The 26,569-nt window shown below is 26.3% G+C and overlaps 1 protein-coding gene across 1 annotated transcript; it reads left to right on the top strand.

Annotated features, from left to right (window-relative positions):
* Nucleotide 1: 1 nt before the first annotated feature.
* On the top strand, nt 2-26,266 carry LOC107438633 (dystrobrevin beta). Its single transcript, XM_016050962.3, has 17 exons — nt 2-88; nt 543-662; nt 1,839-1,919; nt 3,246-3,459; nt 4,737-4,822; nt 8,083-8,234; nt 9,974-10,082; nt 11,944-12,110; nt 13,132-13,259; nt 14,195-14,275; nt 14,345-14,438; nt 15,636-15,718; nt 17,090-17,294; nt 18,794-19,061; nt 20,355-20,405; nt 21,690-21,799; nt 23,473-26,266. The coding sequence occupies exons 2-17, from the start codon at nt 584-586 to the stop codon at nt 23,575-23,577; spliced, it is 2,013 nt and encodes a 670-aa protein (XP_015906448.1). The 5' UTR covers nt 2-88; nt 543-583; the 3' UTR covers nt 23,578-26,266.
* Nucleotides 26,267-26,569: the final 303 nt, after the last annotated feature.

The raw sequence follows: 26,569 nt of genomic DNA, 5'->3' as shown, positions 1-26,569 counted from the left end.
TAGTGAAGAAATTAACAAGTCTAGATTCCGAAACTAAAAATCTATAAATTGTTTTGGATCATCAAATTTCAATAAATAGTAATATAAGGTAAGAATTTTAATAAATTATCTCAAATATTCTAACAGTTATTGATTAAATTAATTATGCACTTGTATGCATTTTTATACTTTTAAGTATTATTACGGGTTCTTTTGTTTTTCAGAATTGCTTCTTCTTTTTCTCTTAGTGTTTAGCTCAATCTGAATGTTTTAGTTTGAAAGGGTTGGATCTAATGTTTTAAAGTATGAAAGCTTATAATTTTTCGAAATATTTTTTTTATAAAAATTAACGATTCCTATATTAGGAAAGTTTGTTATCTTTTTGGGCTATAGCAAATTATTAAAGCAAATTGTTTTTATTTCATGTTCACTTTCTTATTTTCATGTTTAATTCTAATCGGATAAAAATGTGCGTATAATAATGGTTCTGATCTCACTTAATTTTGATGAAAATAACATTAATTCATATTTATTTTAAATTAATAATATGATTATATTCGTAGGTTTGAAAAAGAGAAAGAAAAAAAAGAAGAGGAATTCAGCAATGGAACGAAATCATCGATATAAAGAAAAAAATTCGCATGGATCCCATTCTGATTACCATTATTTAATGGCAGAAATGAGTACGTTATTTTATAAAAATTACATAATTTATATTTGGTTTAAATTATGCTTTTAAAAATATTCATAATCATTCTAAATTTAGAATGAGATAGAAGCATAAGAGATATTTCCATATCGTGATCTGTTTTGCCAACTACAATAAAAAAAACTTAATTGTTGCTTAAAATTAGGAAGTTTTCAAGATTATTTTCTATTGAAGATTTTTCATGTCTTATGAATATTGTTTTAAACATACGACTCCTAAGCTATTTTGATGAGTATATGGAACTTTCTTAATGATAAAAAATAATTCAGTGAATATATCAAATTTATCTTATAACTCAATGATGGCTAATAATTTTTTTATTGAATATTATAACTTTAGCATGAAAAATTTCAGTCAGCATGGATAACAATTAGCATATTAATAAACTTATGAATTTATGTAAAGCCTAATTAATATATTATTCTTATAAATGGGTTTCTTCAAATCTGATTAATTAGTTAACAAGAATTGCATTTCATGTAAAGTGACCTAGTTTAAATTATTTATGAAAGTAATTTTCATAAACTTAATTCATTTGCTGCTGAAATGTATCTTCGGTGGTGATTCAAAGAGAATAATGACATATATGTGCATTACTTTACTTTATTTAGTATCAGAGAAGCTGAAGTCTTTCCTTTTAATGGTTTAATGTCTCTTAGTAAGTTATAAATGTCTCTATAAAAAACAGCCTCATATATTTTCTTTAAATATAAAACTTTTATAATACTCATCAATACGAGTTAATTATCCTAGTATTTATTTAAGAATATTAAACTTTTTTTTTATTTTAAAGAGCTAATGACTGGATTTCTTAATAAAATCAAAACATGACTGCTCAAACTAGAGAAAATGTGAATTCTTTTATTATTTTATAATTGTTGCAAAACATTTATTTGAATGTAAATTAGTAGAAGCTATAATTCAGGACAAAAAACAGAAAATATTTTACTCTAGAATATATTTTTCTCTAGAAATATAATTAAGAGTTTTAATTTTCTTTCCTCCCTTTTCTTAGTGAATACTAAAGTTTAATTAAATTAAGTGAATTGTATCTAATAATTGTTAAATAATATGAAGAAGCTCAAAATTTTAACATGATCTATGTTATTGCATGTAATGATTGTATCTAATATTGTTTAATAAATTATAGAAGCTCAAAATTTTGATGTTATTAAGTTTGCTACATATCGTACCGCTTCAAAGTTGAGATTTATTCAGAAAAAGACTAATAGTAAGTACATGTAGAAATTGATTTTATTGCTTATATGTATGTCATTTTTTTATTTATTAAACTATTAAAAAACCACATAGTATTTTGCTTAGCTTGATTAGAGTGAAATAGCCAAAGTTAATTTATGTAATTACTCAAAAAGTTTGAAATAATTATCGTGCTGTATTAAAATTTTTTAGGGAGAAGTATCTAATGGTTTAATTTATATATCTGAGAGGTCTCATAATCTTGGAAATTAGGATTTTAAATCAAAAAAATATTGCTTTAAATTTACTAGAAACACATAAAGATACTGATTCAAAGTATAAAGTTAGTAAAATTAATAAATTTGCAATGAATGATTATAAGTTAATCCTGAACTATGTTGATTGTTAGTTATTGTTTTCTGAGTAAACTTGTTTGTAAAATTCATTTCAGATTTTAAGGTATTAATTTATCTTCAAGAATTTACATAACACAATTGGGCAATCTATATACAGGGTGTCTCAGTTAAGCGTTTCAGAACTTCTAAGAGGGGTAGGGGGCATCCTGACGTCTCGAAATCATATGACAATGTGGGGTCGGAATTGCTTTCTTGAAGCGGTAACATACATAGAAGCACCATAAAGAAAAGAGACCGTAAGTGAAAAATCGTTATAATAATACAGTGAAAAAATTATATGGTACATGGTCCAAAGTAAGTGTTCGAAGTTTCTGCCACCGGCTACAATGTACACCTCACATCTCCGGCGCATGGACATTCGAACATTCTGCAATACTCCAGGCATATCTCGCAGGCAGCTACTGCGATTCTTGCAACCAGCATTATCAACAGGGGTGTCATAAACCAGTGTTTTAATATGACTCCAGAAATCAAGACATGATAGGTCGGGTGACCGAGGAGGCCATATAATTTTTTCAATGTATTATTATAGCGATTTTTCACTTACAGTCTCTTTTCTTTATGGTGCTTCTGTGTACGCCACCGCTTCAGGAAAGCATTTCCGACCCCACATTGCTATATGATTTCGAGTCGTCAGGATGCCCCCTTCCCCTCTTAGAAGTTCTGAAACGCTTAACTGAGACACCCTGTATATATATATAGATATATAAAAAAAATTTTATTCTAATTAAAAAAAATATTAGCAAAATTTTACAGCAATTTTTATTTAGAGCATTTTAAATATATAGTTTAGAGCTTTACATGCTATAGTTTTGAAATCACTCTACATTTAATTTTTATTGTTATGAGTTGTTTTAAATAATACAACTTAATGTTGCCAATAAAATGCTAAATTAAAGTGTATTTCGTAGTTACTATATTTAATTATCAATGCTTCCTTGTAGTGCATCTTCTTGATATCTGGAATATAATTGAAGCCTTTCGAGAGAATGGCTTAAATGCATTGGATTCTCGATTAGAACTGACTATTCCAAGACTAGAAACATTAGTGCATTCAATATATTTCCAGTTAAATAAAAGACTGCCAGTTTCTCAACAAATAGATGTTGAATATAGCGCTACTGTTCTTGTAAAATGGTTTCTGGCTACTTATGATCCGTAAGTATGAAATTTAATTAGTTATTAAAAGAAATTACTTATGAAATTCAATTAAAAAAATTAAAGGTATAATTAAATTGATCTTGGAACAAAAGAAAAAAGAAGTTTTTTTAATTTAATTTCTTAAATATTTTTGTTTCTGGGTTAAACTTGCTTAATAAAAACTGCTATTTAATTAAAAAAAAAATTTCAGTATTTTTATTTGAATTACATAAGTATAATCAGGAATAATGCAGCACATTGTATTATTTTATATCTGTCCTCTTTATTTTTTCTTTCGTTTATTTTTCCAATTTTTCACGAATTTATTGTGGAGCAGAATTGAAGCTTGTATTTTGTGAAAGAACAATTCATTTATTTTAAAATGAAATATTTATGGAGCCAAAATATTATCAACTGCACACTTGACAATTTTTAATTTGGTAACATTAAAAAAGTATGGCAATGAGTCTAAAGAAAAGAAGGCAAAGGAAAAATTGGAAGAATTTTACTGTAACTCTTAGGTGTTATTTCTGACACAAAAAAAAAAACAAAAAAAAAACTGGCAATTTATCAAGAAAAGCTATACTTTTGCATTGTTGGTGATTTCTTTTCTCACAACAATCTTACCAAGAATAACATAGTTTTCTTAATATTTTTTTTGCGTGAGAATACTTTCTATTTTAATTAACAGATATTGGAATGATTTTAATTATGGATAAGGAAAAAAATCTTATTTTAAATGTTGCATGTTTAACATGTCTGACACCAATCATTAGTTCATCCACATTTTGCATTTAACCTCAGAATTCAAGAACAAGTTTCAACTCCTGTTTTTACTCCTTGTAATTATTTTTCTGTAGTGTTTATAATACATGCAATAAAAAAATGTTTTACATTAAGTTTTTGAGATTACGATAATGACAATTTCTTATCCTTATAACTTTTATTGAGACTCCACAGCGATTAATCCTTTATTTCTAGTTGACATATAAACTTGGCTTCCTAAATTGAAGATGACTGCATTCAATCATTCAAGGAATTTTTCATTATTTATCTATAAGAGTGCCAACTACTCTTATAAATAAATAAGGAAAAAAGATAAATAAATGTTTTATGAAAAAAATAATTTCCCTTTTTTTTATGAATAATTTCCCTCAATTTTGCTTTAAAAAAATTAATTTATTTATATCTTCTAAAAAGTTTTATTTTTTATTTGAATTGTAAAAATGAAACTAATAAATAATAAGCATTAAAAAAATAATTTTAATTTTTGTTAATTTCTTTATAATTTCCAGAGAAGAAACTGGAACAGTAAGAGTATTTTCCGTAAAAATAGCTCTTGCTATAATTTGTGCTGGAAAAATTACTGATAAATTAAGATGTAAGTATGTATTTGTATCCTTGTATATTCAAATAATTTAAACTTGTATTAGTTTTAGCTTCGGCCGGGCAAGGTTTACTCAGCCCTTCATTGGATCGATAAATGAGTACCAAGCTTGCTCTGGGAACTAAATGCTGGGGGTTCCGCGTTCGGTTGACCACCCAACCAGAACATCTGCTCCTGCACCCCAGAGCCCAAGGTCAAGAAAACTGAGGTGGGCACAGTGGGCCTTGGCCCTCTATGGGCTGTCGAGCCACTGATTTTAGTTTAGAGTATTAGTTTTAGCTACTATTGTATTTGTATTATAATATATTGCTCAAACTCACTAACCTAAAATAATAACTGGATTGTATGCTTTAATACAAATCCCTCTGTTGAGAAATACCAATTCAAAAAATTGAAAGGGGCAGAAGAAATTTAAACACACTGTTTCTATTATGCATTTCAACAGGGCTATGACATGTAATTAATGTTATAATACACAAAAAATAAAATTTTTGTTGTAATAAGGATTACTACTGTGGTGAACTCACAGATTACCAACACAGGAATCAATACTCACACAATATTGAATCTATAAAAATAAATTAATATTATTTGTATGATATTTATTTATATAGATGATATTAAACTATCTGAATATAAAAGTAATATTTTGTATTAAATTGAAGGATTTGTTGTAAAGATCACTTTAAAATATGTCTTTCCAATCATGCATAAATAAGTTGGTACAGTAGGGAACCGATTATCCGGAACGATCGGGACCATCCCTATTCCGGATAACTGATTTTTCCAGTTTTCTGAATCGCTACAAAAAGCCGTTTTTTTTATTGTTAAACCCAACTAAAAAAAGTTTTTTTTTGGGAAATAATCTTAAAAAGAAGAAAAAACGATGAAGTAATACACTAATGATTATTTCCAAAATGATGGTAAGGTGAACATCTTTCAAAAAAGAAAGAAAAATCCTAAAATCTTATAAGGAAAAGAAAAATTTTGTTTGAAAAATGGCGGGAAAATTTATCGAATTTCGTTGCGGTTTTTTGGTTTTCCGGTTTTCTGATTTCCGGATAACGGGTTCTGTACTGTATTTTATCAAATACCTTGTCATAGTCTTAAAAAGTAGTTGAAACCTGAATCATTTTTAACATCATTTGTTACTCAGGGCGGTTTAAAATTATTTTTTGAAATTGTATTTAAATATTTTTTGGTAGCTAAAAGAGCTTTTAGATTCATGACTAATCAAGGAAAATCTAAATATAGATTGCATTGACTTCAAATTAAGAGTAATGATAAATTAATATTTGTCAAATGGAGGAGTATACTTTTCTGATTCAATTGAAAAGTAATTTGGAATTGAGGAGTTGCACGAATCTCAGGTGTCATTGGCAGGTATATCAAAATAGTCCTAAAATTACTTGCAAGCACTTTGACTCTGTAAAAAGCGTTATAAAGGGAGTTTCAAATATCAAAAGCTCTCTAAATTGATTTTATTTTACAATCAATGAGTTTATTTATGCAGTGATATTTAGTCATTGTTATACATAATTTATACTATTGTTGAAATAGAATAATTTATTCACAATTACAAAGATTAGTGATATTTATTTATATAATTTATTTATCTAAAAAGCATTTTGAAATAATATGTATACATTCATGTTTAAATGTGTTCTAAGCTTTTATTATTGAATTAATATAACATATAATTGTATATTTTAATTTTCTATGTTATACATTTGTACAGAATAGATTCTTAATTGCATTCTATTTATAATACCCTTTTAGTTTTTATAAAAATTATGTTGTTGCAATAACACTAACTTTAAAGAAAATGAAATACAGAACAGGAATAAAACTTGTATTTTTTTAAAATCATATTATACAAAATGCATGCATTCCTGTGGCAGACTTTTCTTATCCCTCTCAGTGATGAGGGGAAAAGAATGAAATTTTAGAAGGACTGCTGAGTCAACTATTCAGTTTACCTCTGGTCCAGCTATTAGACTATGCTCTATATCATTTATTATGCTATATTTCTGAAATTTTTAACTTCAAATTATGAATGGATATGTTTTTAAACTATGGAACTATGAGTCAAACATAAACACTATTTGGATTTTCTTACACAAAAATGATCCCAACTGATATAATTATAAGTAAAAGCAAATTTACCAATTATGAATGATAAAACTACTTTAAATAAATAAACTATTATGGTTCTTCTTCAAGTTTGCATTTAATTTTATACCATAAAAATTAGTTAGCTTTAAAAGATGAGAAGAGGTTTGTTTGTTTGAGATGCTTGTTTTTTCTAAAAAAAACTTTTTTTTTTCTAATTTAACTTTCCCCTCTAAAAGTAAATCATTGATAGCATCGTCTTTAGTGCCCTCGGACTGCGACATGATCTTGTATCGTCAAAAAGAGCTCTCTAAATAAGAGCCTTTTACAAATATTTTGAATACATTTTAATCTACTTGTTTGTTTTTTAAATTTTTTGTTTTGATATTTATTCGTGTTTCCTTACTTGGCCTTTTCCGCATTTGGTACAGATGTTTGTCCAGTTGCTGGGAGAGGTTTTAATGGTTTCTCCTAAAGGTTTTCTTCAACATAAAGTATATGGAATAAATTCCGTGCCTCCCAATGATCGCAAATAGAAGTGGTTTTTCCTGGAGGTTTCACTGTATATCTCATTTTAAAATATTTGTTTAAAGTATAATTTAAAAATTAATGCTTAGCTTTGAACAATTCCGTTAGCTTAATTACTATGTGATTTTATATAGTCAGAATTTAATTTCTCTCTTTTATTTTTCTCATTTATAATTTATTTATTTTTTATTTTATGATACTGTTTGACGCAATTGAAAATACTCTTGATTATATAAATAAATAGATCGTATAATAAATGATAGAAACACTGATTAGTTTATGTTTAATATATTCTATATGTATTGAAATTTCGTTATGCATATGATTTATATTGAAGAAAGGTATATTTATAATTTTATGTTTCCAAATATTCCTGATGTTTTACTTCATGATAATAATGCTGCTATGAATGAAAAAAAAAACATTTCAAATTTATGAATCTCTGATACCAAAACCAATGTTCAATGAATATAATAGAATTATTTATAAACACAGTTTATAATAGTCTTAAACTAAGAAATTATTGTAAATCATGAAGATATAATTTAAAACAAGTTTGCTTGATTTGTGTGTAATATTTATTTATAATAATCTTGCTTTTTTTTCTATTTTAGATATATTTTCACTCATATCTGATATAAATGGCAACATGGTTTTCAGCAAATTTGCTGATTTTTTAAAGGAAGCGATGGGGTTGCCATGTTCTGTTTATGAATCTCCTTCATTCTTTTTTACTGATAGTTTACCTCGTACTATTTTTGATGGGGTAAATATATAGCTTTTAATTTTAGCTCTTCTTTTTACATCTAAAAGGCATTCTATTCAGGTTTAATTTTTTAGAAATTTTTATTATTGAATTTTTTTTCAGTTTTTATTATTTTTGTAGTTTTTTTAAAATTTTAATTTCCTTTTATTTTAGGACATTGATATTCTAGTTATTGAAAGTGTTTAGTTGATGTTGTTTTACGTTGTGTAGGTATTTGTTTGCATTTATTGTTTATTTTTATTTTCTACAATTTTGAAGTGTGCCTTTATGTGTCATATGTTTATGTGTCCTACTTCATTCATTGTCACATTTATGTTGTTAGAGGCAGTTAGTAAAAAAAAAAAATTGTGAAACATATGACCCAAACTCAGCTTGGAACAGAACCATGTACCTTGTTTCATATAAATTGATTTTTCTTTGTATTATTATTGGTTAGAATTTTTATTTTTTTCAAAATTGCCAAAAGAAGTTACCAATTACACGCTTAGCAGGCTTCTTATTTATATTCCTATTATTCTTATAAATATGAGTAGTGATAAGAATTATATGTCTTTTTCTCATATCTTAATTTTAAAGCATTTTTTATCATATATGTTTATTTAAAGATCTGAAAATCGAGCAATAGAAACTATTTTGTTACTACAAAAATCATTACAAATGTAACAATAAAAATTCATATTTAGTCTTGAAAAGTTTTAACATTGTTTTAATTATGATGCTTCCACATATTGTCAATCAAACATTTTGTGTTATACAAATATAATTAAGTTAAATAATGTAAGATAATTTTTTTAGTGAGGAACACAATTTCATTGTAAAACACAATTCTGTAGTAATTTAAAATCATGTTCATATATGCATTGGGTGTCATTAATGTCTGATGCAAAAAAGAATGAAAATATGTTACTAAAAAGTAATTTGTCCAAGAAACATAATTTATAAAGCCTATTCTTTCATAATATATTCTATGAGAAACTCTTAGGTGACTCTTAACTTTAAATGGATAAGAAAACCAGTTTTTTCTTTTCTTTTGATATTAAGGAAAGAAGTGATGTTTTGTCCAAATTGAGTTTGGGTTCTGTAGTTAAAACTGTCTAAGTAGAAAGTTTTAAACAATGATGCTATTAGTGATAAGATCTATAAATACAATGATTCTAACTATTTTCACATTTTTTTAAAAAATGTATTTTTTTATTTTGTGAAATTATCTTTTATGTTTATTAGATTATTTTTTAAATGCACTATATAAACTTAAATCTACCAGTCACTCAAGACCAATTAAAAATAACCTTTTTTGCTTCAAATTTCTTTGTTATCTAAATTAAACTAAAGAATTATTTGAAATCATGTGAACTAGTATTGTTAAAAAGCCTTATATATATATATATAGTTATATAAAAATTTAATATTGTCATTTTAATGCGTGAATTTTTATGAAAAGCCATTAGTTAAAACTACCAATCAAGTTCTACTTAGTCAATTTTTAAAGTCTTCTTAGTCAATTTTTAAAGCTCATGCTTATAATTAATTAACCTGAAAATAATTTCTCGAAATAAAAATCTCGATTTTATTAAGATTAAATCATATGGATCAGAATTGTTACTTTATATGATTTTGGCGTAAAACTTTACTTGCAACATGTCATGTTCCTATGAATCTCATAATTTTTTTAGTGAGTTTGCTCTTCAAAATATTTTAATTTATCTATATATTTAATCAGATTACTATTTATTTTCTAGCAATCTACTATTACAGTGAATGATTTTTTAGATATTCTTTTATCTGATCCTGGTCCTCAGTGTCTTATGTGGTTCCCTCTAATTCATCGAATGGCTAGTGTTGAAAATGGTATGTATATATATATATATTTGAAATTAGTTGAATTTCAGTGTGGTGTTTAAATTTTCAGTATTGTTTTTTTTATTAAATTTATGTAATAAATTTTTTAATGCTTAATAAAAGACTATATTCAGTGCTATAACTGTGCTTAATTGTAAGTTAAACTGTTCCAAAACTCTTCCAAAAGAATTTATTTAAAATTATTCATATAATACAATTATCAGTTTCTAATATTTTGAAAACTACTTTCTGCTAGATTATAATAGAATCTTTCCTCCGATAGTTAAAAATTTTTGTTGTTTAGCGAAACCTTTCTTAGGGGCATACTGTGTCTTGCTATAATAGTAGGGTAAATAAAAGTTAATTTAGTCCCTGAAAAGATAGATTTAAAATAGATAAATAAATGGCGAATAAATACAGGGAATTTTGTTTCTTATTTTTGTCTTTTAAAAAATGGTGACCACTTAAAGCGTAATCTATGGGATATTTAACCATGATATTTCAGCAATACTAAACTATTTAACTTACTATCACATTATTTAAATATGTTAAACTGTTTTTCCAGCAATTAAAACTAATAAATATAGTTAGTCCAATATAGCTCACACAAGAGCACAGTAATTGTTGTTTCCTCTTAATATATTGTGTATAATATGCACAGGGAAAACACGGGGAATTTTTTCTCTCCAGATTTGAGTGGCAACCCTGTAACAGTATTTTCTAATAATATTTCAAATTGTAAGAAGGGAAATTAATCGTTTGACGTTAGATACTTTAGAATTTTGCTTGTTAACTTTGGGAGCTATATTTGATGAAGTTATTTCTATCAAGCTATTTTTTAAACAATAATTGAAAACATATAGCTATGATTATATATACTTTCATAAATCCTGTACTAAATTGAGAGTCTCCAAACGTGAAGTTCTAGAAATATTAATTAAATGAATAAACCAAGGTTGATTTATGCACCAGTAAAAAATTTAAATATTTGATAATCGTGAAATAACAACGCTTTATAAACAATGAGATAAATTTGAATAACTCTGTATTGATTTACTTCTTTAAAAAGCTATTTTTAATATGTTATATATCATTAATTTTGCATTATTCTCTCATCAAACTCTCTTTACATACAAAGTTTTTTTAAAAAACAATACTTTAAATTATTTTCAGGAATAAAATCAAGAATAGGAAAAGTTAAAATAATTTATTCAAAAATATAATGCAATGAAAACTTTTATCACATACCATAAAACTTCTAATTTAAAGATTACAGAACGTCATCTGTATTGGATTCAATAACGACAGAAATGTCGTCATTTGGATCCTCATCTACCATGCCCCACAAAAAATAGTCTTCACTCCCATACAAAGAATTTAAAATTCTACACTTTTTTTAAAAGATTTTACAATAAAATTTGAATAGTATTATTTGAGGCAGAACCTCTATGAGAGGAGCACAGAAACCAGAATTTTGCTATCTCATAATTAATAGAAGGTTGATTTATACACCGGGATATACGGTTAAGTCTTTTTCAAGTTATCTGTAACTATGGGATTTGGTCTATATAGACATAAGTCTTTTAAAAAAAATTTTTTTGGTATATTTTCATACCAATCTGAAAAAAAATTCACTCTACGTTTAAAAAATTTAATATTTTTTTGAGTACATAAACCAATAGTATCTTCTTTTATAAAAATATGAAAGTTAATTTCCTACAAGACAAAAACATTTATTGTGGTTACTATTCATTGTATATGTTTGTAAAAATCGTAATTATTCAAACAAAAAATATATTCTTATGTTTTATGCATGCTTAATTCTATGTTTATTAAACTATAAATGAAAAAATGTATTGTTGTTTTTAAGTGCTACATACAGTGCAATGTGAAGGTTGTAATAAAGAATCTTTTGTGGGATTTCGATATAAATGTCAAAGGTGTTATAATTATCAATTATGCCAAGACTGCTTCTGGCGTTGCAGAGTGTCTGGTAATCACACTAATCAACATGAAATGAAAGAGTATACCAGTTATGTAAGTATCTTGCTTTTTATAAAGTATATACAATTTAGTTAATTAAATGAAAAATAATTTGAGCTTGTATAAATTTTTTACTTCAAAATGAGGCTATGCTTTTGTCTCTTTCTTTCTAATTGGAAAATCTAATATTTTTCTCTTAGCAAACAACTTTAAAGTCAAAATTATATTAAGATGTTATTGCCAATAAACATAGTTTTAAAAATTATTTAAGGTCATTATTATTTTTGTATACTGTATTTGAGTCATTTTAATTAGGTTTTGAAAGCAGTTTGAGCCAATATCAAAATATAATAGTAAGGGATAAAAAATGTTTTTCTTTTCTCTAAGACAATCTGCTTTGAATTAATGTGTTTAAAATGAGGCTTTACTAATCTTTTTTATTTAATTTTGTTTAGCTATCCTACTCTACTTTAATGAACTATCAATAAATTCTAAATTTACAGATTATAAAAAAAAGTTATTCAAACTGGAAGCAATATTTTCCCAACCTACAAACTACATTTCATACCGAAAAAATGCTTCTAATATGCACTGTAATATTGAAAAATACTCTAAAATTTTTTTTAGTTTTATAAGTTAATAATTTTATAAGTAGTACATTTTCAGATTCATTTTCTAATTTTATTGATTTTTTTTTGCTTAAGGCATACATTAAGTAACTTTATAGATTATAAATTGTTGTTAGACAATTTGTTGCATTCAGTTTAAGTTTTTTTTTTTTCAATTTATATTTCATATAAAAAATGCAGGTTGCTCTTTAACAATTTTTTTTTGAAATAGGGAAGATGAATGCAAAATTGTATTGAATATCTTTATAATATTTTTATGAAATTGTTTATAATTCATTTAAATGTGATAGTGCAAAACATTTAATTTAATTGAGGGTTTTGATAAAACTGCTATAGACATTGTAAAATGAAATATCTATTTTTTATAAATTGTTTGAAATTGAAAAATAAATTTGTTCTTTTATCATTGCATCGAAAATTTCTTATAGTTGCCAATTTTTCCACAGAAAACTCCAAGTAAACAACTTGGACATTCCCTTAAAAAATCAGTTCTTTGCATTCCTGACAAGCCCACAAATATGGAATCATATCATCAAGATGAATTTGCACGAAATACTAAAGCTCATCAAGCACTGTAATTTCTCAACTTTTTCTTCTTTCTTTTCAACTACTATTTCATGTACATCTTGATTGAGAAAATACAGGAACTTATTTTTAATACATTTTTAGCGTAAAAATTTTCAAATTATAAATTATATAATCTTAGAATTAAATCATAAGTTTTATAAAATTCAGGATTTGAGAAACTTAGACTTTACATGCATAAAACCGGTTTTTCTATCAATATAGTTATACTACCATTTTTGTATTTACCTATGTTTTTAGTTTAATAAAAGAAAGTTTAAATGAAATTAATTTGAGAGGAAAAATAAAAGTATATTATAGATCTTTCTAACATAAACATTGAAATTTGTATTTTGTTATATAGATTATTTCACTTATTTTTAAACTTGTCAACTAAATATGCCAATATTAGTATAGAACAGATCTATTTAAAAATGCTTTAAAATTTTTTTGTTATAAATACATAAAAACACAAAATATGCACTTAAGTGTTTATTATTTACAGAAAAAGTTGAAATTTTCTGTAGCATTAGAAGTAGTGACAAATAAATTAATCAATTTTGGTGTGTTTAGCTTTCGAAATTTAAACCTCTTAGCAAACTAGTAACAAACAAATCAATCAGTTTTGGTTTGTTTAGCTTTTGAAATTTAAACTCTTAGCAAATAACGTAAAAAGTTAATAGTTTTTACTTAGTTATAGAAATTTCTTAGCTGCAAATTTTATTGTTTACACCCACTAAGAGTGGTTTTATAGAGAATTGTGATTTATAGAATTCCAATATATAAATCTTCATCTGTATTACATTGTGCCACCTTTGTAATATGCTGAATTTGTTTAGTGAAATGTTGTTTTTTAAAATACAGATAAACGAAAGTAGCAATAATGGATAAGTTTTTTAACAGTAGATTTTTAAATACTCATTATCCTTACTTTTATATTATTAGATCAGCCCCACCTGCCAATGCTTACAATAGCACAATGGATGCTTTTAACACCAGTTATCAAACAAAAAGTGCCCTCAAAAGGTAATTATCACAAAATACAATTAGAATAATAATAATAATGATATAACATTAAACTTTTTCTTTCTCTAGTTCTCATGGAAAATCGAACTATGACCATTACGCTAGAGAAGATGAACACATGTTGATTTCAAATTATAGTAATCGATTGTATGCTAACAGAAGGGTATGAAACATTTTTTATTTTTTTAAGCCGTAAATTTAGTTTTAAAATGATAGTTTTTGCATCTTAGGAGTATTTAGTATTAAATATGTGGCTTTTATTTAATTACAATTATTTATATGTATGTATATATATTTTAATATCAAAAGAAAAATATATTATAATTTGCATGAAGTAAAATAACAAAATTTACTTGAAAATAATATTTTGTTTTACAAAGAGCTGGATTAATTACTTATTTATATTTAATTTTAGAATCCAAAATAACAGTTTCCATTTATTTCTGTTAAAAATACATAATTTTGTTCTTATGCATAAGTTCAATTAAAAGATTGAGCTCAGATTAAGATAATGCACATTCATAAAATTACAGAAATCTTACTGTTTGCGGCATGTTTTCTTACTGTAAAAACAGAATAGTTTGTCAATGTTATTCAATGGAGAAACAATTTTGACCTTATAAAATATTAATTGCAATGGCAAATCAATTACATTCAGTGAAATTTATTTAAAAAAAATTTAGGTACATTATTGAGTTATTGGTGATGGTCCAGGACCCATCCTTAATGATGATCTGAAGACAATACCAGTGCATGAGCACAATTCACTACTACAATTTAGTTTAGAGGGCAGATCGTGCCAGTTATTCCTTGATCTCCATATTATACTCAGTAACTTTTTTAGGCTCAGTGGCCCTCCAGTACTTGAGCAGAGAAAGTGCAGTCCAATGAGAAACCAAGAGAAAAATAATAAATCCACCACACTGACTTAACAGTATTTACTATATTTATATTATTGAACTATTTTTAACTTTTTTGGCGAGCAATTTTTTGTTTTTAATATTAAAAAAATATGTTAATTAGTTTTAGTACCTACTTTCTTTATGAATATTTAAACCTGTTTATAAGTTTAAATATAACTTAACTGTATTAACTAATTGTTATTTAAACAAGATTGTTACTAATTGTTATTAAAACAAGAAAAAAAAATGTTTTTCTTTCAAGTTTAATTTTTTCTGGTTTCAAGTCGTTTTCTAGGTCATCAGCATAATTTTAAATACTTACATCCTGGTCTTATAATTTTAAAAATATTTTTGTTATATTTATAGGGCTTTATCTATTACACTTTTATAAGTTCTAACAAAAGAACTGTAAAATCAGTTTCTGCAGTATTTGTGAATTAAAAGAATATTTTTTTTAGGGACGTTATGCATCCGAACTCAATTTGCCTTCAGACACTGCAAGGCAGAGAGAACTCATTTCCAAACTAGAAGCAAAGAATAGGTAAATAAAAATACATATTGATTGGATTTCTAAATTCTTAGTGTGCTTGTTAGTTTACTCAATTAAAGTGTTATAATAAAATTATTAAAATTTTTTTATTGGTATAATAATAAGTACTTCACAATAAAAGTTAGTTTAATTTGATTCTTAATTTGTGTTTGCATGCAATATATTTCTGTTTACATAAATAAAATTGCTATTTTTATTGTTTTATAATAACATTTATCAGAAAATATGCTACACTTTAAAAAGAATAATTTAACTTTTCACTGCAATTCTTTAAAGGAAAAAAAAAAAACTAATAATTTTTTTAGCCAATACTTTTTCTAGAAGAGTTAAAATTAAGTAAAAAAAAATTTTGTTAAGTAATATTAAAATAACATATAAGAATGATTATGTTAAGTTATGTAATTTACTGTATTCAACTCAATTAAACGTAATTTCGTTTTTTTTTTTTAATTATGAAAATTTTTTCTCTTAATTTTTTTTTATCAGAAAAAGAAATACATTTACTTGATAATTGTGTTCATGCATGTTGCTTAAAGAGCGTTAGTTATGTTAATTCTGATGCTTTTAGACAGTGGACCTGACAGAGTGTTTATTACAAGAAAATCGTTAACTAATTACTGACTAAAGGCTTTCATATCTAGTGACATTGAAAAAGTATCAATATTTCTTTTGGATACTATGAACTGGGACCAATATTTTAATTTGATAATGTTGAAAAAATTATTAATTTATTCCCATGATTTATATTTCAATTACACTTAATACTTCTGTTTTATTTAACAATTCAACAACTTATATGGCAAATTGAACTTAAAATAATATTAGAAAATAATAAAAACATATACCTATAGAAAATAAATATTTTTATTTTGCTTTTACCCCATTCCTAAGGTAAATATATTTGCTAAGTAAATTTTCTTCAGATTAAAAGCTAAAATTCTGACTTAGTCAAACTATAATAAAATAAAACTTATTTATGAAATATGTCTTTTTGAACAATTGCTTTTGCCAACTACAGTTATTTATATATTATTCACAATGGCTCACACCAATATCTATAATTATGTTAATAAACTAATAACAATAATAATTTAAAACTATAATTTCTAACAGTAAAGCAAAACATAAATCAAAATTTAGTTTTGATACAACTCTAAGTATCAATAAATTGTTTCCATATTATTGATTTTTTTTCTTTATACTATGTCACTATTAATAATTTCATACTTTTTTAATATAAAACTATTATCCAAGTTATTAAGAATTGTAGTTTGATTTGTTAGTGCTCCAGTTACTACAAAGTATAACCTTTTGAATAACAATTGCTTTTCACAATTGTAAAGCTTATTTTCATTTTAACAGAGAAATTATGAGAGAAATAATACGATTAAGAAAACAACAAGAAGAAGAAGATGAAGCTTTAAGATCTGATAGGAAACCAACACTTTTAACAGAATTACGAGCCCTTCGAATGAGAAAGCACGACTTAGAACGGCATTTATCGAGTTTGCAAGAAAGTAGAAGAGATCTGGTCTTGCAACTAGAAGTGCTGATGAGAATGTTAAAGGTAAGGGACCTGTTTTTAAAAAATGAACTAAAATTTTTTTCTCCAAAGAAGATGCTAATATTTTTGAATATTAGCTATTTTCCTTTCTAGACTTTGACTTGACTGGGCACTGTTAGTCTACTTAACAGGAAGAGAAATCTCCAGTTGTGGTATTTTTATACTAGCTTATATTACCAAACATTTTGGTCTAGTTTGTAAGCATATAGATCTCTTATTGAGATGCTTTTGCACTAGGTTATTCGACTGGACACACTATGTGTGTAGCACTGCATTGATAAACTGTGGGCCTAACAAATCAGACTACGCTAATCACAATCATTTGATTTGTAATGACACATCACTATACATACTTTTGCACTTTACCAATCTTATATTGTAATTTATATTTGACCAATTTAGAAACCACCCATCATGATTTGTATTTAGCCAAGTTTTGAATCTCAGACAATTTGTATAATTACAACTGCGGAAAACCATGATACGAGTAAAAAAAAATTGAATAAATTCGCTAATATATTTCTTAGCTATATTAAGATTTAAATTGGGAAGAGTTTTCAGATAATAGGGGATTCCGTTGTATTCAAGCAGCTTTAGTTCAATTGGTATTGTGGCGTAACTACCACTACGATTATTAAACATCAATTCACTGGTATTTAAGACATGCTCACTTGATTCAATCACGAGGTACCTTTTGATAGATGAAGGTTGGCATTGTCGATAACTCCGCCCCCACATTGGTGACCCGGACATGATTTGAACACGCAGTATCGCCACTTCGATCTGGTAACGCCTACTTTGATGGAAGGTCCACATCGAACAATTGACTTGCTACTTGTGACTGCGACATTATCCACCTCCTCACGCTGTTGCTACTCAGTCTCGTCTCGATTAAACACAACCTCTGCCTGCATACACTCGACTGCTAATGGCAACACCGGAGCGACTACGACTGTGAAGTTAATACACCCCTCACATTCAGCACTCAAAAACCCGGTGACCTTAAATCCAGCTCTCCCGGTCTTTCACAAATACAGCAACTAGTGGTATCTGTTCATCGAATTCTATCCCCGATAAAACTCTGGTGGGGGAGTATTGTGGCGTAACTACCACTACGATTATTAAACATCAATTCACTGGTATATAAGACATGCTAACTTGATTCAATTACGAGGTACCTTTTGAAAGATGAAGGTTGGCATTGTCGATAACTCTGCTCCCACAGTATCAGCTTGTCTGGGAAATAAAGGTAGCTTGCACAAATTACTATTCATATTGCCACCGTCATGACATTGAGGCTTTAACCTCCATAATTCTTCTGGTCCACTTTGGGCTGCTGTAGGTGTAAATTAATGTAATCAACTACTTTACTTTAATGTAATCAATGTAAACTTCACTGTGTCATTAAAAACAAATTAAGAACCCTTGTAAAAATAAATTTAAGATCTTAAGCTTGTGATAGGTAACTTTTAGTTCAATAAATATAATCATTATTGTTGCAGGACCATTCTCCCTTATCTTCACCCAATAGTTCACCGCTTTATCCTTTATCTGTATCACCTATTCCTTTGTACCCGTTGTCTTCAATGAGTGCTCCAGCAACTCCTGGAAGTGGGTGCCCATATACTGATCCATTAATTGGACTTGGAGGTGATGTGCGATTAGCTTTTGGACAAGCTGCTAGTACTAGAAGTCTACAAAATGACCTACTTGTTGCTGCAGATTCAGTTACAAATGCTATGTCATCACTTGTGAAGCAACTTAACATTGGTGAATAATCTGAAGATTTTTTAAATTTAAAATGTTATTATAACTGTTTCAGAAAATAATTTATCTTTTATGTACAGATAATTTTGATTATAGTCTTTTTTAATCGGTCAATAAACTGGTTTATTCACAGATAGGCAAATGAAAGAATCAATTTGGGGGAATTCTCAAATAATGGTAAAAAAAAAAAAAAAATCTGGTTTACTATGGAAAAAAAAAACTCTCCAAAAGTTAATTATTGAGTTTTTTTTAAAAAATCTCTATAGGCGTCTTCCAAATAAATTAGTATCAGTATTAAAATTATTTAAATAAAATATTTAAGCCAAAAATTTCAATTTTATACAAAAATAGCTTACTTAAAATATTTATGAAGAATGAGGAAAAGAACTGCCTCTCGTCCCTTCTTCCAGTGCCACAACTTCCCCCGCTCCATCACCATTCCTTTTTTTAATCAAAAGAAACGATTTTCGTTTGTTGCTAGTAGAATTAACTTCATAGCCCAGCCGGGGCTTATGTTTGTGAAAACGGGGCAGACGGCCCATATTCTTGCTTATGATGACAGGGCAGGCGGCCCATATTTTTCTACTTTCATAAACATTTCATCATATATGTAAATTCATTTTATTATTAAATATTTCAATCATATAAAAAACTGTTCATTCCTCGAAAACCCCACATTTAACATAGTGAAAAATATATCAAAAATGTTACTTGGTACTGTATTGCTGAAAGTACAATTAATTAATTAAATATAATTTCTTTTAATCATAAATATTTAACATTTTTGAATAATAAAATTAATGTACTTGTGAGTCAAATATATTCGGGAAAGTTCTATGCATAAGTTTAATTTCTTAATTAATGCCCTATGAATGAAGTTATTTCTTAAATTACTTTAAGTGGTTTAATGGTATTTGTATTATTTAAAGTGTTCAAAAATTTATGTATTTAATTATTAAAAAATTAAATTACAATATACTTTTATGTTGATAAAGTTTATGTAAATGGAGAGATTTGAAAAAAAAAAGTTAATTATGAAACAATAAAAATTTCATACAGGTAACATAAATTTCTGCAAATTTTTTATTGTTAATATTTTAAAAACACACGAGTCTATCGACAAAATTTTTATTTTTCATTTTTTTTATTATCATTCAAATAGTCACAATTTTCATTTTTCAATTCATCTTTTGGTAAAAAAGTTGAATTTCCTTTGCATACACAATGAACAATCTACCAATTAGTTTAAGTATCATGATTTGATTGTTGAGTTTACTTAAAAATTGATATTTTTAGGGTGCGATGATGATGAATTAGACTATAGCGTCAGAAATCCATTCATTGATGGTAAGTAACTTAACTCCTATATGAAATAAATTATCTTAATTGTTAGGATCTATTAACATTTGTTGGATAGAAAATTTTATTAATATTTTTGTCACATAATTAATCAAAATATTGGATCTAATCAATGTTAAGGACGCAATACATCTGTGAAACTCATTTATTGAAGCCTGATTTAATGAGGAAATTTATAACAAATGCTGGAATGTTGAAAAGCATATAAAACATCCTGTCATGAACATAATTTGCATTTATATAAGGATTTTTCCAAAACTTGAAAATTATTTCATTAAGATTGTCAAAAAAAAAGGGGGGGGGGGCTGTGAAAAATTTCATTCTCTTCAAGAAGATTTAAAGCACCCTTTTAGTTTGATTATTGTATGTTAATGAACATGAAAGGAACAATATGAAGTTCCTCACATGTCTTCAATGAATCACACAGTTGTAATAAGCAGATTGCTGCTATGAAAATCATTGAATAGATATCTGTTTTTTTAACAAATATTTGTAAAATGATTACATTGACGGGAATGAAACTATTAAATTACTATCACTGAACACATGTGGAGTTTGCCAAGAAATTGAACAATTTTCATTGATGTCCGAATGAAATTTTTTAATTACTGTTACTGAACACAGTGTGGAGTTGGCCAAGAATTGAAAAATTTTCTAGAGTCAATAGGCATTTGTGATAATGTATTTCCTGCCATGTGTATTGTGTGTCAGTCAACTTCCAAGGTGTGATAAAAAAAGCTATTTTAACTTTAAATAAAAAATCATAAAAAGCTGTTTATAAACATTTTCTAGTTCAAATTTTTTTATAAATTATAGTTTCAAATATTGTCTGACTTGGGTTTATTAAGAACACTGAATTAGTGAGTGTATTGTCTGTCTCTTAGTTCTCATGTCTCTCTTAGTCTGTCTAAAATGAGGTTGACTAAATTATTTTTTCCCTCACAAATTTTGTTTTAATATTTAAAGTAAGAAATCAAAAAGCATGCTTTGCAACACCCTTCACAAACTTTTGTTGCAATTCTCTAAAGCTTTATCTATTTAAGTATAATTTCCTTGTACCAAATTAATCAAAATCTTCTGGCATACAATGTATCCAATGTAAGTAATATTAAAAGAATAATTGTAAAAATAATAATTTATAATATAAATTGTGTTTTTTAACTTGTATGTTTGGATTTAAAATTAGTTAAATCTAGAAAATTATTAAGGATCTTGGACAATTATAAAATATAATACATTGAAATTAATAAACTTGTTCTACAATTATTTTAGGTATGGAATCTGATATTAATGGTGCCTATGAAAATGACACATGGCCTGGTGCAGTTAATGGAATAGACTACCAAATTGGATATCCTAATTCCTATTTATTGGATTCTACTGTAAGTTATTTGAAAATATTAGATAAAAGCCTTACTTCCATGTAACTTCCTAATTCAGTAGGTTATGAGCATGATCACATTAATCCCTATCAGAGCCATTTTTCTGTGAAGGATTATTAAAGATACGTTAAAATTAATAGATTCAATAATTCTTTCTAAGCATCTTAAAATAAATTTTAAAAAATTCGTAAAATGAATTTAGCTTTGCCTTCAAAGGGAACAACCTCAACTTTTCAAGTTAAAGCTTCATATCTGATTTTCTGCCTTGTTATAACATTATGGAGCTAAAATATTCATTTACTAGAGATATAATAGTATATATATCTATTAATGATTTAATAATCTATTAATGATAATTTTAACCATATTTAAATACATTTTTGCAATGCATTTCCTTATAAAACATAGTTAGCATAATTATTTTTTGACATAGCATAATTAGCATATAGATTTAGCATATTTATATTGTTTGACAAAAGTATAATGTGTTTCAATTTTTAAACAGTTGAATTTGGTGTTATACTTATAGAACATTAAAATGATTTATAGGACATAGTCCTTTTTCACTTCAGAGTCGACTTGGTCAGTGATGGAGCATTTATAATGAAAGGTGGCAGATGTACTTAGTGAATAAAAAATTAGACAGCTGAAGACAGTTATTGAACTAAAATTACAATAATTTTTTTTGTTCGATATCTCTAGTTAGAATACGATTACATTAAAGTTTATTATTATTTTTAACTCTTTTAACGAAGATTTTTTTTTTAAATAAGAAAAAATAGTTGACACCAAATATGTTAATAAGATTCAAAATCAAATGAAATTAGAATGTAAAAAAAAAGTCTCCTATTTTTTGGAAATACAACAATTCATTAGTTCTTATACTGTTAGCATTATTTAAAAGATTGAACATTTATCTAAATTGCCACTCTTTACCCAGTGTCCATGTCATACTAGTTCCGCATTATGTATTCAAGCCTCATTTTTCACCTTTTCCTTGTAACAGAAGCATTTATAATTGGAGTAATTTGATATTATGTCTGCTGGGACAATAAATTCAGACAGATTATAAAAAACACTGATATAACTCAGATGGGAATTTCAAACACAAAAAAGAATGCAAGAGTGTAAGTAGTCTCCATGATAATGCACCCTATAATCTGAACTTGGCACCCAGTGGCCACCACCTGAAAGTTGAATTTTTAACACCTTTTTAAGGATATGATATGGCATTGATATCGGAAAATGGCCTCTATTTACAAAGTGCATAGACTAAAGAGGAGAGAATTAGGTAAAACAATAAATGTTTAACCTTTAAATTACTGTATATATGTATATTTTAAAAAAAAAAAAAAAAAAAGGATTTTTGTTTTTAATGATATTGAAACATTGAAAGAAAGGAAACCCTGGTTTTGAGATTATCTTTCTAGTTTTTGTGTAGATGTTATTCTTATTTATCTTGATGGCTGTGTTTCACACTACATTTTGGAAGAATAAGCAAGAGGGATTTGAGATGGGTGATATGTATCAATATGACCCCCTAAATGTAGTAACACCATTTTAATGCCTTAAAAAAGCTGTATTACTGAAAATTAAAGAAAACAAACAGATTACATATCAAAATGCTTGCCACCTTGTATACGTTGCAATTATATTTATTATGTATTATATAGGATATATACGAAGATGAGAGTTCATTGCCTATGAATGGTACTTATCCTTCTCATCCTGATGGTATAGAATGGGAAGATGACACAACTAGATGGGTCAATCGATGAATTCCATTAGTCAATATTAAAAACAAATATGCAATTAAACCAGAAAAAATTAATTATACTGAATGTGTTAAGGCTTGTTTCAAATATAAGGACATTCCCAAGATTGTTGGTTGCTTATGAATTTGTTGCTCTATGAACTGGTTGTGTGGTATTTATTGTGCCAAATGTCAATTGAATTAGCATATTTAAAAATACTGATTATTTTTATAACTTACAATAAATGCTTTTATTAGCATAGTTGTTACTTAAATATTTAATGTTTCAAATGTTTTTTATTTTAGTTGCAATCCTGCCATAGAAAATAATTTGTTAATTGTGACCTCAACTTATGAATTTATTTTGATATAGCTGGTCCTGTATGAATGTATGCACTTCAAGAAGGATGATTATAATCTAAAAAATTACAACTTATACGAAACCACTACTTTAGTTGATTGAACACATATTAAGAGAAAATAAACATAATTTTGACCATCTTCATATGCCTCAGTAATTTGCTTAGTAAATCTTATCCCTGAAAAAATTTCAAATTAGAATGAAAGCTTATAATATTGGATTGTTCATAAGTTGAGGTTTCAGTGCTAAAATGATTACTATTGTTGTTGTAGATATCATTTCTTATCTATTTAAATGTATAAATTAAATTTTACTACAGTTGTAAAATAAATTAATATTTATAATACATATAAAATGTTGCTAAATAATAATTTTACAATGAATTAGACTCATAAAGGAAATATATACACTGTGCATTTAATGTTGATATATTCTTTAATTTGTTGATTTAATGCCATTAAAAACACAAAAGTTAGACATGCACTTATATACTGCCTATACATTTTAAAAGGTCCTTACTGTTAGATATAAATAGATAGACGAAATATAAGGCTGTTGCAATTGAAATTAAAGTATAAAAAAACTTTTTAATAAAGAAATGTATATAGTTCTTTCCGTCTAATAAAAGCATTGAAATATGTAAATTATTTTCATGTTAAAATATGTTAATAATATAGCTTAATGTTACTGCAGTGTTAATTTTATTTAGGTTGTAAGTAAGATTATGAACATTAAAAGAGCTAATGAATTTTAAGGTTTAAATAGGAGTGTAAAATTAAGATACTATCCTCATACAACCAGCAAAGTTTGTATATAGTTAGTGCAGTCTGATAACAAAATTTTAGCAAGCAGTAATAGAATATTTATATTATAATCATTTACTTTTATATTTCTTATTTGATTTTAAGAACTTCTTTCTCTCCATAATAACCTAGTTTTGTTTAAACTATCAGGGGTGATAGTGAGCCCAAGTCAAAATTCCGGAAAACTTTTTGAGTAAAAAGAAAGTTTAAATTGAAAAAAATTTAAACAAGGTTTTTCCTTTTTCTCAATATTTCTTAGTTTACTTAAATTATATTTAAAATTTTACCTGGAGAAGTAATTGAAATTTACAAATATGTCTTTCTTTCTTGAGTTTATGATTACTATTTACTGATAAAAAATGAATATTAATCTTAAATATAAGCTTATAAAGTAGCTCTCCTTATAAACAAATAAAATAAACGGTATTTTTAAGTTCCAACTTTGAAAATTTGATTTCCGAAAACTTTTGTGATATCAATGATTTTTTGAAACATCTAAACCTTCGATCTCCGGAAACTTCCGGATAACGGTTAGCGAAATATCCGGAAATCCGGAGCACAATCAGCCCTGAACTTTGTCTTACAAATAAAACATGAAATAGATATAAAATTTGAACATTTGTATTAAATTTGCATAGCAAGCAAATGTAACTAAACTAATTTTTTTTTTTTTGAGGATGAATTGTAGAAAAATACACTAAAATTAATATGAATAGAGAGTACTAAAAACTAGTTCTTTAAAATCACTATTTGGCATTTCTTTCTTTAACTATTTTATATCCATCAAGCTTCGATTAATCACTCAGAAGCTGTTCAGTTATCAAGAAAAACAATACTATAGTCAATAATGTGAATAAAAAATCTATCGTCATAAATTTAGTAGCAAGCCCAAAAAATGATCAAGTTATGCCACTAACATGGAGACTAAAAGCATGCTTATCTTTAAAGTTTTTTTTAATACAAAATTAAAATAGATATTGTATGGTATACAGCTTTTCATTGATAGTACAGCCTAAATTTATATTTAGTTCATGTTCACGAAAATTCCAATTTACAAATAATTAGTACCCATATTACTCTATACACTATCAGTAGAAATAGATTAGAATAATCTTTTATAAAAAAGTACTTCTGTTAAAATATTTTTTGAAATTCTACTTATCAATATAATATAATATTTTGTTTGAATTGATTTTGGTTTACTTTTCACTTTATTTAGCTATGAATGTATTTTTAAGAAAAGCTATACTTGTAAATGTGCTTTATTCAGCATATCAATGTTTGTATAAAAGAGCTTCTGTTTTAGTAATTTTTAAAAATTGCATAATTTTATATTTCAATTAAAAACTGTTTTTATAAGTCAAACTCATCAATTTAAGTGAAACTGTTTTGTAAAATCTTTTTATACTTTTGTGAATATGTAAAATAAAAGAAATTGACTTTTCTCAATTAGTTTGTGCTGTTTAGTAAAGTATAAATAGTATTCCTTATTAAATAATGATATATCTCTGTAAAATTATTCATAATAAAGAAGTTTTTACGTTAAGAAATTTGTTTCAATCAAAATAGTGTATGAATTATTAGATCATTATGAAAAATATACTAATCAATATGTATTAACACTAGAAAGAAAAATTTCCTCTTCTCTTGCAAAATTTCATTTCAATTACCGTGAGAAATTTCTACAAATACATTCACAGGAAATTATAGGATTTATCAAGATTCATATTTGGGTATTCCAAATGTTTGAAAAGAGACAAATCTACCCACCTCCCTAATTGTAATTCACAAAATATAACTATTTTTATCTATGAAATAAATATTTTCCACAAATTTAAAATATAAAAGTAGTA

The sequence above is a fragment of the Parasteatoda tepidariorum genome, chromosome 6 (assembly GCF_043381705.1).
Source record: "Parasteatoda tepidariorum isolate YZ-2023 chromosome 6, CAS_Ptep_4.0, whole genome shotgun sequence".
Lineage (NCBI taxonomy): Eukaryota > Metazoa > Arthropoda > Arachnida > Araneae > Theridiidae > Parasteatoda > Parasteatoda tepidariorum.
Note: the sequence above shows the minus strand (reverse complement) of the source record. Positions and strands in the feature narration are given on the sequence as shown.

Excerpts from the sequence above, each read along its gene's own strand:
- LOC107438633 (XM_016050962.3), top strand. The coding sequence starts at position 584 with ATGGAACGAAATCATCGATATAAAGAAAAAAATTCGCATGGATCCCAT. Across the intron at positions 1,920-3,245 it reads TATTCAGAAAAAGACTAATA|TGCATCTTCTTGATATCTGG; the intron begins GTAAGTACATGT and ends GCTTCCTTGTAG. Across the intron at positions 13,260-14,194 it reads ACTAAAGCTCATCAAGCACT|ATCAGCCCCACCTGCCAATG; the intron begins GTAATTTCTCAA and ends TTATATTATTAG.